Source organism: Chanodichthys erythropterus, chromosome 19, assembly GCF_024489055.1.
Source record: "Chanodichthys erythropterus isolate Z2021 chromosome 19, ASM2448905v1, whole genome shotgun sequence".
Classification (NCBI taxonomy): domain Eukaryota; kingdom Metazoa; phylum Chordata; class Actinopteri; order Cypriniformes; family Xenocyprididae; genus Chanodichthys; species Chanodichthys erythropterus.
This window is the reverse complement of record NC_090239.1, coordinates 30,198,147-30,210,755: the sequence shown is the minus strand read 5'-3', so window position 1 is coordinate 30,210,755 and position 12,609 is coordinate 30,198,147. Positions and strand designations below refer to the sequence as shown.

Genomic DNA, 12,609 nt, shown 5'->3' with positions numbered 1-12,609 from the left:
GTAAAAACTGGTAACTGGTATGTTCATGATTGCCACTAGCAGATGCCATGTGTTTACGAGTTGTAGGCCTTCTGGGCCTCCTATGTTGCATGTTGGTGTAGTGAACAGCACATTCAGGGCCCAGTTTATGGCTGGGCCCCACTCTGTCCGTAACAGCAGACAAAGGTTTGCTACATTTAGATTGGATCTTGGTGGACTAACACAAACAAACTGTCCAACTCCATCAGATAAAGATGTAAGGACAACATCAAGACTCTCTTAGAGGGCAAGAAGAAGACCTCTTGTACCAAGCCTAGGAAGGACAGGACTTTGGTCCACAGGCAGTTTCTGCCCTTCACCCATCTAGAGACTACCTCCTAAGGTTGGCCACAGACCGCCATAAAAAATTCCACGAGACCTTAGCAGCAATAGGTGAAACAAAGAGAAATCACAAAGATCCATCCAAATCCATTCAAAATGATGTTTGAAAACCTTAGAACTGATGCAAACTACAAATCAATTTCATACTTATTCAAATAAATAAGTATTCTAAGTGACAGCTATTTGTAGTGCAACATCTGACACAAATTCAGCTGTTAATCTACAATTGAATGACAGTTCAATCTTTTTTCATCATGTTTAGTCTCTATTTGTTTAGAATATTGCCAAATGTATTCTGGTGGTGGTTTTGAAAGTGAAAAATGCATTGGTAAACTTTAAAGACACTGTAAAGACTTCCAACTTTGTGCTTTATGCAAATGATTTCCACAGGGGAGAGAGGTGTGGGGATAGACATACAGGGATAGACATTAACAGATATACCAAGTCCCGGCTTGCGAAGCTGAGACACTAACAGATACAACACCGTTCTGAGCCTCTGGTTCATCCAGAGATACAACAACATATCCCATGATCTGAGTCTACAGCTTGTGAGGCAGCAACAGAGACGACCTCGTTCTGAGCCTCTAGCCTGTGAGGAAAGAGACATTAACAAACACTACGTTCATAATTTCTGTCCAGCGAGACAGTAACAACATCTGCAACAAGGTTAAGCTCAGGAGAGCACACCTTTAATCCAAGGTACCTTTGTCTGCGTGTTCCAGATTGTTAAGGACCTTCTGCACCTACACCAGATGCTGACGCCACGTGTCTGTCTGAAGTTGTAGGCCCATTTTTGGGCCTCCTTTAGATCATGATGGCGTATGTTGTACTCCTCTTGCTTTAAAGAGTAAAAGGTGCTTTTACTGAGTACACTGCTTGTTGGATTGTGTTAGGTGGACTGTTATGTGGGCACTTTACAGTCTTATCTGTCTTGTAGTTATTTCTTGCTCCCAGCAAGATTGGTGTTCAAGGTGAGTGGCCTTTACAGGCCGCCCTTGGATTTTCCCACTCCCACTTCTGGGGTTGTGACTTAAGCAGAATGACATGTATGAGTTTCTACTCCATGTAGAACTATTGTCATGTTGTAGGCCCCTCTCTGGCCTCCGTGATTATGTGCCTACTGTATGGTCTATCTGTTAGGTTGAGCTTTATACTCCCCTGCTAGGGTTGTCTTGTATAGTCCTTAGTTCCCTAAGCTAATAATTGGTTGCAGGCTTCCATGAGGCATCCCGTTAAGGATCAGCCCCCCAGACTGGTTTGTGCTCCCCTTTATCAGGATTTCTTAGCACACAGCCTGCTCAGTGCAAATAATCAGGCGCTGAGTAGATCCTAGGATTGAGCAGAGTATACTCCCCTCAATAAGAGGGTCCATAGCACTCAGCTGAGTTCTGCTCTACAGGATGCCTGTCTCTACGTGTAGGTTTGAGTTACTTACTGCTTTTTTCAGTCACTCTCACTTGCTGTCTTCTCTGAAGAATGCATTGTTGAGACTCTGTATTCAGACAGGGTTGGCCAAGACTAAGTTTGTCCTCTGTCAGACCAGGTCGGGACCATCTTTCTTTGGAAGATTTGGTCCCATAAGCCTTGGAGCAGCTTTGGTAGGCTCTCTGCGGAAGGCCTCTTTGAGGTTCAGCTTGGGCTATTGGCCATAGGGATACTGTCACTGACAGCCTTTGTGTGACCTGAGGGTGAGTTGCTATCTGGCATTTCTTTTGAAACTGCTTGACGTTTGTCTAGCCATCTTTGGCATGCACTCTCCTCAAGCATGGCGGCGTGGGAATATCGTTCCCCAAATGCGGTAAACGCAGAGATGAGTTCCCTTTCGAAAGGGAATGTCTCCGGTTACGTATGTAACCATGGTTCCCTGAGAACAGGGAACTAGACTCTGCATTGCTTAGCCATGCTTCGGGGCTGCTTGCTGAACAGATCTTATCGTCTTATCAAGACAATAAGATACTGACTGATTCTCTAGGCACTCCTTATATAGATCCGGGTCACGCTATGATGATGTCATAGGCTGTCGCCGGCTAATAGGATTGGAGAGATTTGATACTTGGCTTTCAGACATCGGTTCACGTGTGACGTTCCCCAAATGCGGTAAACACTGAGTTGCAAGCCTTGTGCATCATAGAGAATAATATTCTGAGTAATTTACAGTTGGTTTGACAGTTTTAGGCCAAACGGTGTTGTAGTTTAATGGATTTAAATGTGTTTAGTACTGTATATAAAAAACACCAGATTAATAATCTGAAAAACAAGCCTTGTGCATCATAAAGAATAATATTCTGAGTAATTTACAGTTAGTTTGACACTTTTAGGCCATACGTTGTTGTAGTTTAATGGATTTAAATGTGTTTAGTAATGCATATAAAAAACACCAGATTAATAATCTGGAAAATAAGCCTTGTGCATCATAGAGAATAATATTCTGAGTAATTTGCAGTTGGTTTGACAGTTTTAGGCCAAACAGTGTTGTAGTTTAATGGATTTAAATGGGTACAGTACTGTATATAAGAAACACCAGATTAATAATCTGAATATAAAATCACCAGATTATTAATCTGGAAAACAAACCTTGTGCATCATAGAGAATAATATTCTGAGTAATTTGCAGTTGGTTTGACAGTTTTAGGTCAAACGGTGTTGTAGTTTAATGGATATAAATGGGTTTAGTACTGTATATGAGAAATACCAGATTAATAATCTGGAAAATAAGACGTATAAAAAATACCAGATTATTACTCTGGAAAATAAGCCTTGTGCATCATAGAGAATGATATTCTGAGTAATTTTGGTTTGATACTTTCAGGTCAAATGGTGTTGTGGTTTAATGGATTTACAGTATTGTATACATTAAAATAAAAAATAAAAATATTATAAAATAAGTGAAATGCTAATTCCAAAAACAGAGCCTTGTGCAATAAAGGGGATATTTTTCTGAACATTTTACCATTAGTTTGATATCATAATGTCATATAGTTAAATTGTTTAATTGATTTATAGGGCTAATTATTATATATTTTATTTGGTGAAATTAAGCCTTGTGCAATGCAAAGGACATTTGTTTATGCATATCTGAGTTTGTTTGGGCTGAAAATGTGAAATGTGCTTAGGGTTTAATTGGGTATGAAACCGAATGTCTGACGAATGTCAAACGTTAAACTAACTTTACCGCCGTACAAAGAGTGACTGTTTTGTCCACGCTTTTTGATTATCGTTTTGCGCATCCATCGACTGAAACATACATTATTTGAACTCTGTCTGTCTGTTTTCCACGTTGCTATTTTAAACAAACCATACGGTACGGTTCGATTTTTTTACCGAGAACCGTTGCACCCCTACATCCGAGTCCTGATCGGGAGGTAACGTCCGATTCCGATCGAGTCTGAAACCACGTGATCGGGCCCGATTTCCGATCACATGATCGGATCTGGACATCCCTAATTAATGATTATGTGAACAAACAGCTCTCACTCTTTACATAAATGACTTATAGTACAGTAGGTTCATTTGGTTTGAAACAAATGTTATGAATGAAAATTGAATGCATACTGTTTTATGAATACTATTGAATTCGGCACACTGCTTGGCTCACAAACTGTTTTTCACCTACTATATAGCATGGAAGACTCATTCAGATGCAGCGTTAGTAATAAAAATACAAGGGCACACTAATAGCATTTATCATATAATAGCAAACTATCATGTAATGGTATAGACAACCCTGTATCCTAACCAGACACGACCTAGACAAATTACTGCTTACGACTCAGTGTAATGTGGATAAATGAATGACAAAGGACAAAGACGTATGTTTTTAGATTTCTATTTCAGACATAAAGGTTAATACATTGTAGTTTTAGTGGAGACCGTAAAATCATGAATAAGCATTTCAAACTGCCATTGTTACAGGATTTTCAAAATGAAACATTTCATGCGGCAAATTACAGCCGTTTCCTTTTTTCTTTCTTTTTTTTTTTTTTTTTGGAAACAAGACCAATTAGAAGTTTAATACTTGATGTCTGCAGCCTAACAACAAATCAGTTAAATTACTGTTCTTAAGAATCCACTACATTTAGCACAGTGTTCATGGGAATCTTTAGAGGACATGAACCCCATGCCATAGTGTCTAGAGTATAGAAATTTCTGACACTCAGCTTTCCAACAAAATCCTGGTCTGATACTAGGCACTGGTAGATCTGTAGTCTAAATACAATACTGGGACTGTAAAATGCATAAAACACTGCCAGACTCCTCCAACAGACTGACTAAAATACAGAGAAAGATTAAACAAGAGGTCTGCCCTTCTGAATATTCAGATACAGTAGTGAAAATATGCTATATGCTGAAAAAAACAATGCTATTATATGCATTTTAACTAGGTTTGTTTCCTATACAGTTAAACAAAATAAACTCTCCAACATGGGAACCATAACACAGGAACCAATAAAGTGTTTTCTTCATCTGTCCTCTAGTAAAATAGTTCCTTCAATATTACTGCAATCTCCGTCTCTTACAAGTACACATGATTAACACCCCCCACCATTTAGGAATAAAAAAAAAAAAAAAAAAAAAAAAAGAAGAGATTGTTAGTGTGAGCAAATTGAAATCCATGACATGTAGGTTTAACTTTTGGCAATAATTCATTTTCTACAAAAATGCAGATTGTAAACAAAATATATGGGCTCACTAAGATGGAGAAACAGAAACTGAAAGGAGCATTTAGTTTCTTAACATCAAAATGAGGGGGAAATAAAGAACATCATTAGAAGGCAGCAGGAATCTCTTCGTGTATGAGGGGAAACAACTATACATGCCATTCCCATTTCTCAGAAGCAAATACTCTGGCGTCTTAACAGCTAGTTAGTGGCGTAATTCTAATTACAATGCAAGAGAGAGAATATCTGTATGCATACACTGTGCAGACTGTTTCTTCTTCCCCAACACACATTTCCCATCATCCTTGCCTCCATTGTTCTCCTCTCAGGTGAGCTCAGATTGCAGCTGTTGCTGTGTGTGCAGTCATTTCAGAGGATTTTACACTTCCTCTTTCTTTTCTTCACCGGCGGCGGGCACAGGACCGCGCGGATGGCTTCATCGAACACCGTCTTAAGGCCGCGCTGCGTTAAGGCTGAGCACTCCAGGTACTTCACAGCTCCTGTGGACAAAAAAAAGAAAAGTTTGTAAAGTGGATCCAGACAGCTAAGGCAGGGCAACTTCAGGCCAGGGTATACATCATTTTCCATGTTCCGCTCCGTGTCATATCTGCACAGCTTTCAAAGAATACTAAACCGGAGAGGAGTGTGGATGGGTGAGTTCGACATGCGCAGTACAATTGCTTTTTAATACTCTACCAGACATCAGAGGGCAGCACTGAGTCGTGTCATTTATAGGACATTCGTTCGAAAGGATAGAAGAAAAGTAGCGGATCCCGTCATTGCATGCAAGTTTAGAACAAGAACCAAAACAATGGAAAAGGATAAGCTGCTTTGTATTGCTCTTTAAACACTTCTTCGACTACTGCACAGTACATCACAACTGTGCATAATGCCACCTAGTGGACACCTCTGTCTGTGGACCTTCGGATGATGAATATTATGTCATGCGGTCTATGGATGTCAATTTGACATTCATCTTAGAACTCACACTGCAGGACTGTGTGCCAAATCTTCTGACACTGCCAGAATTTTGTCGGTGGTAAAATTTGATCTGTGAACATGTCAAACTAGCGATCAAAGACTATAGATTTTAGCCTAGAATTATAGGAATCTTTTAGGATTTGCAAAATTTATCTCAGACAACCAAATCGTGGCCAAAACCTCACAGTGTGTACCCGCCTTTAGGGATGTGACAGTGAAAAAATTTCCCCACCGGTTAATCGACGTGACAGTTTTTCCTTTATGTTTGAGTTTTTCCTTCTTTTGCACCTTGCTTTTAAATCGCTAATTCAAAAGCGAAAGTAAAATGCGAACAGGCACTCATTCATTAGCACCAATTCGGGGGAGGCAACTGCCCATTGAAGGTTCCCTATTAGCATTGGGTTTAAATCCAAAATACTGCCAAATAGGCGCTTTTATGAGAGATTCGTTGTGAGTTCGCAGGAGTGTATATCTCAGTGAACAGGTGCCTAAGTGATTGACAGCTTCAGTGATCATAAAGGGAGCCCTCTTTCCTCTTAAAAGTTTCTAGATTTATTGTATTTAAATGTATGATTGAATTCAAAACAACGACTGATAGTGATATAACCATAGCAACAGACAGGCCAAAACATCTAATACTGTACATGTATGTCAAAATAGATGTGCAAACTAACAGACTTGCCACTTGCTCTATGTCATGTGTATGTTTCTTTGTCCTTCATATTACAATTTTCAGATATCAACAGTATGGTATAAGGAATACATAAAATATTAGGTGATGCAACAAATGATTTTTACAGAAACTTCATGACTTTTTAAATAATAAATTAGACCTCACTAAGAGGTTAACTAAAAATATAATGAATATGTAATATAGTGCATATATATTTAACTTTTTTTTTCTTGCTAACTAGCAAGCTATGGACATTGAATGGCTATCCTGAGATAAATTCCTGAGGGTTAAGTGACATTGTTTACGAGCCGTTTTACTGACGTGTTGAAACACTGATTGAGTGATTACATGACGCATATGTATTTCAGTAAGTTGTACTGTATCTTTCAACATACCTACTGACATTCATTAAAGGGATAGTTCACCCAAAAATGAAAATTTGATGTTTATCTGCTTACCCCCAGCACATCCAAGATGTAGGTGACTTTGTTTCTTCAGTAGAACACAAATGATGATTTTTAACTCCAACCGTTGCGGTCTGTCAGTAAAATAATGGGAGTGAATGGGAACTTGGATCAATAATAGTCGAAAAACCTTGCATAGACAAATCCAAATTAAACCCTGTGGCTCGTGACGACACATTGATGTCATAAGACACGAAACGATCGGTTTGTGCGAGAAACCAAACAGTATTTACATCTTTTTTTTTACCTCTAATACACCATGTCCAACTGCGTTCAGCACTCGCTTAGTGAGGTCTGATCACGCTCTGACAACGGCAGTGATGTCTCACGCATATACTTCAATGAGTGCAAAACATCACTTCCATTGTCAGAGCACGATCAGACCTCAATAAGCGAGTGCTGAACGCAGCTGGACATAGCGGTAAAAAAAAAAAATTATATACTGTTCAGTTTCTCACACAAACCGATCATTTTGTGTCTTAGGACATCAATGTGTCGTCACGAGCCGCAGGGTTTAATTTGGATTTGTCTATGCAAGTTTTTTCGACTCTTATTGATCCAAGTTCCCATTATTCAGCTGACAGATGGCAACGGTTGGAGTTAAAAATCATCATTTGTGTTCAACTGAAGAAAAATTCACCTACATCTTGGATGCCCTGGGGGTAAGCAGATAAACATCAAATTTTCATTTTTGCTGTAACTAGTAGTAAAGACAAAGAGATTACCCATATTATGCAGCATTAAAGAGCAGTATTTAAATTTTGAATGTCACAAAATTGACAATCTGAAAGCTGAGACGGTTTCATTTCAAAATAAAGCACAAGGCTTATTGAGATTACTGGATGTTAGACGTGCTACAAATAATGTTTGTTCACACATCAAGTGAAATCAGCAAAGACTAAAAAGAATGATTTTGTAAGTTAAGAATTGATATCGGTCCATCGAAATGAAGATTAAATAAAATTGATTCATCGATATTGTAAACCCAGCCCTAACATACACATGTGTAAAGACAATTCAAAAATGCATTTAAAGGCCAGTGTAATAATACTGAAGTGCTGACCTATTTCTTTGGCCATAGCGAGGCCTTGAGGGTAGGTGATTGGAGTGAGCTTCTTCTCTTTCAACTTTTCAATAGTGTCCTTGTCGTCTCTCAGATCAAGCTTAGTCCCAACAAGAATTATGGGAGTGTTGGGGCAATGATGTCTGACCTCTGGATACCACTGTTGAAGAAATCAAAACAGACATGTTGAGCTTCCAATTGCTAATAGCATGTTGTTGTGCCATTTCCAAACCTAACCTGTGTTTTACCCATGGATAAACACAACCTCCTCCTACCAACAACAGCAAATGTCACTTGATCCTTATATCGAATATGGAAATATCGCTGGATATTGTGCAGACAGATTAAAAACGACTTTCTGTCTGCTTCATTACAGCATCAACATGCTATTTTGAGGCTTTTAAACCACATTTGCTCAATCTCTCAAGCCAGACAAACTATTCTTAGAGCTTCTTCCTCTTTTCCATTCATTGTGATCATGTCGAAAGTCGTCTACATTGACTTCAACAAAATATCTGAGGGCTTGCTTACCTTCGCACGGACATTCTCGAACGAGGCTGGACTCACGAGAGAGAAACAGATCAAGAACACATCCTATAAGAAATGAAAAACACAAATCAGACAAAACCCTCCTTTCATGCTGCCTAATGTTCAACTATTTTCTTTTACAATTATCTGTAAAACACAGCATTGACTAGACTTTGGCATTAATGAACTGTAAATCGACTCCACTTGTTTCCCAAGTGAAACAGAGCAACAAAAACACAGTGAGGTTTGTGCCTAAACGACAACAGCAAACAATTGAGCCATTCACTCTCGCAGCATCAGTAAGAGAGACAACGACAACACAGAGCTGCCATTAATGCTCTGAGCAACATAAGAAATCACTTTAGCCTACCAGGAAATTAAGATCTGGGCTATTTTTAAACATTTTACCGTACTAAGGCTTAGTGTTTATTACGCTTCTTAAGCAGTATGTCAAAGTAGTTTGGAGATCCTTCCTGGTCTCATAACTTAAAGAGTTATAACTCTCTCAAATATGTTGGCTTTTTGCGGTTACAAAATAAAGGGTCCTCTGATAAAACCTCAAATAAACATCTAATTAATAAAAAACCTATTGTGATACATGTGTTTTAGTTCTATACCGTCTGAGGGTAGGAAAGCGGCCGAAGCCTGTCGTAATCCTCCTGCCCTGCTGTATCCCACAGTCCCAGGTTCACCGGCTTTCCATCGACCATCACATTGGCAGAATAATTATCAAACCTAAATGAAAGTTAATAGCATAAAACTTGAAGTGGAGGGGTTAAAAAGAAAGCGATTCAAAAAGAACAGTTGTTTTAGAGGCAGAGCTAGATATTACATTTAGATGAAAGTTTAAAGACAAGCACTTTTTTTTACTTAGAATAACATGCACAGATGAAACTGGCACAAAAAGGACAGTTCACCACAAAAAGCCTGTATGATTTACTTACTTTCATCTCAATATGCAGGGGGAAAAAAATTCTATATATTTTTTTTTTTTCAAATGCTTGTTTTTAAGATATTATGTTTAAAACCTAATGGAGATATAATTAATTTTGTGGTTTTATTAAGTGTTAATAATGAGATTATGTGGTTTTATAATCAATTAACACTGCTTTTGTCATTTTTTTAAAAGATGGACAAAATTTGTCACCAAATTTGTAATTCGGTTTAACCAAAATTTCAGTTTTACCAAATGACACTTCTGGTTATAACGAATGACGATATTTTCAAACAATACTAACAGACTGAAATCTAGCTAGCTTGCTAACAAAATGACAATCAAACATCTTATATTTAGCAAAAGTTTTAAAATATTACAACATTTTCCATGTTTTATACCAGTTGCACTGAATGACCTGATGTTTTGGGACCAAAATGGTCCCTTTACTCCTATATTGGTTACTCCGAATGACATCAGTGAAATTCATTTTTCCAGACATTCTTTAGGTGCGTCCCAATTCGTGTACTTGTGAACTCTTCTATGATGTTTTTAAGAACAAATAGTGTGAGTAGTGCGTTCACACAGAAAATTCCAAAAAGAAAAAGACTCCATTGTTTAATGACAAAATAAACATGTAAAATTCATACACTACATGGATGAGTACATAGTGTATAAGCGCATAGTGCGTCATTTGGGGCGCAACTTTTCTTATAAAGCAATGAATTCTACACATAATTTTGCACTATGATGAAATATGATGTTATAAAATCATGCTAGAATTTAAAAAAATATATACATTTATTACATTTTAAGGTATTTTAATCACAAATGAAATGCTGTATTGGCCTTTGGACAGTTAAACTGAATGACCTTTTGACACTTCAAAATCTTTAAAATACCTTTATATGTAACAAAAAGTAATTAAACCTTTGAATTCAATAAAAGAGATCTAGTTGTACTACCTTACATACTTTGGATGTCATATCTTTGTTTTTTATATATAACATGATGACAATTTTTGGCTGAACTGTCCCTTTAAGAAACTCGGGGTAAGAGTGAGGTCGGCTTACACTGTGGGAATGTACTCCCCAGGAAAAGCATTTGTGGTGTAGCTGATCAGGAGGCATGTTTTTCCCACAGCCCTGAGGAAAAAAAACAACAACTCAAATCTCACTCATACATCCTTATGCAATATAAACTGATGTCATCTCCTATAATCGTTTTTTCAACTAAACAATGATTCATTTCCAGATTAAACAGGTCATACAATTATTTTAAACATGATATTGTTACTCGTATTAATAATAAAAGTGGGTTTGGTTGACTTGCTCAAGTTTACTGTATATGACGTAACATTTAAAGGAAGCTGAGGGAAGGGCAGTTTAGCAGTAATGAAAAACATGAAACAGTTCGTCTCCAGTCTACAAATACATGGACTTTTAAAAGCTTAAGTCTAAAGTTATTCATAAGTATCTTTCACTACTCACAAAATAAAGTGAAAGGCAAATTTAATGAGCAATTTCAGCGCTTTTAATATATCTCTGTGAGCTAAGACGCCCAAAAGTTCCCAAATCAAGGGCCTTCAAGTTATCTCAACTTAAAAGACGAGAGCAAACCAAGAAACGTCTGAGAAGTGTACAACTTTATTCCACAACAATTATAATACTGAAAATAGGGGTAAACTCACCCGTCGCCGACGACCACACACTTTATGGCCTGCATCTGTGTTCCCTTAGCACGCTATCCCGCTAGCTTTATCTGTGAATGAATCAATAAAAGCTGCTCCGACCGGGATAACCCGCCCTCAAAATTCAACACGCACAAAACAAGAGCGGAGTCGATAAAAGATGAATGACGATGTGAAATTTCGCTCAAACTCGACGGAGTAAAGTTAGCTAGCCGACCGCATTCCAGCGCATTTACTGCTGCTGCTCCAGTTAAACAAACAGCCACCACCCTAAAATCTCAGATCCCGGTCTACATACACAGATCCCGTCCCGTCCCGAACAATAAACACGCTCTCTGCTGCCTCCTGATGGACTGGAGCGGCTCTGCGTCTCGCATGCATCTAGCGTGCGATTTCAAATATTATCATCATTAAAAGTTTCATGTCTTGAAATAGAAAAAGTGTATTTTAGTTTCAGACTTTTTAAACTCTGTACAGCCTGCCGTATGAAATAATTGCTTTGAAATTGAAGGTTATTTAGACAAAATGTATTTAAAAAAAAAACTAAAGCTTGCATATTATTATTATATATATATAATATAATTTGATGTATCAGGCTTTTATGGCTTATATAGTAAGTATGATCAAGGAGAATATGGAGTTCACTCAAGGAGGCAAAGGACACAAACAAAAAATAAAATAAAAAGGATTTATAAGGCCAAAAACAAAGGTGAAATTCTTGAAATATCCTGTAATGTAAAGCATTACTGCGAGATTTCTATAAAAGTACAGCAGATTTACATCAAATGCATATAAACATCATCTGTCACTCTATATTCCTAATAATATGTCTTGATATTTAAATGCTTAGTTTTTTTATTAAGGTTTTGTAGTTTTAATTGCAGGGTCAACACATTTAATGCAATGTGATGATTGGAATAAATGTTCCTCAAAAGCTTGATGCATCATATTTTACTTTTTCCCTTTAAAAAAAAATTTATCAAATAAACCAGCTGCTTCAGTCCAGTAAACATTCAACATTAAAAATATAACAATATAAAAGTTCTTATGTTTATTAAAAAAAAAAAGTTTTCACAGCAAAAAGTCATAACCTAACCTAAAAGGCCCTTTACTTGCTAAAAAAACCCCAAAACTATAAACTATCAATCAGACGACAGAAGGCATGCAGTAGATTGTGTACAACAGGTTTTCAGAAAAGCTGATAATTTAGAGACCTTAGAAATTCACATATCAAATATAATACAGTAGACTTTATATG

At 37.5% G+C, this 12,609-nt stretch overlaps 1 protein-coding gene across 1 annotated transcript; it reads right to left on the bottom strand.

Moving 5' to 3' along the window:
* Positions 1-4,170: 4,170 nt before the first annotated feature.
* On the bottom strand, positions 4,171-11,646 carry rac1a (Rac family small GTPase 1a). The gene is made up of 6 exons (XM_067368811.1): positions 11,352-11,646; positions 10,735-10,806; positions 9,345-9,462; positions 8,731-8,793; positions 8,200-8,359; positions 4,171-5,518 (listed from the first exon to the last, which is right to left on the bottom strand). Exons 1-6 carry the CDS (start codon positions 11,384-11,386, stop codon positions 5,388-5,390), a joined length of 579 nt encoding a protein of 192 aa, XP_067224912.1. The 5' UTR covers positions 11,387-11,646; the 3' UTR covers positions 4,171-5,387.
* Positions 11,647-12,609: the final 963 nt, after the last annotated feature.

Bases quoted from the DNA above. Each gene is read 5' to 3' on its own strand.
- rac1a (XM_067368811.1), bottom strand. From the start codon at position 11,386: ATGCAGGCCATAAAGTGTGTGGTCGTCGGCGACGG. The intron at 8,794-9,344 runs GTATAGAACTAA...CATTTCTTATAG, and splicing joins CGCTTTCCTACCCTCAGACG to GATGTGTTCTTGATCTGTTT. The intron at 8,360-8,730 runs GTAAGCAAGCCC...TTTCTTCAACAG, and splicing joins TCGAGAATGTCCGTGCGAAG to TGGTATCCAGAGGTCAGACA.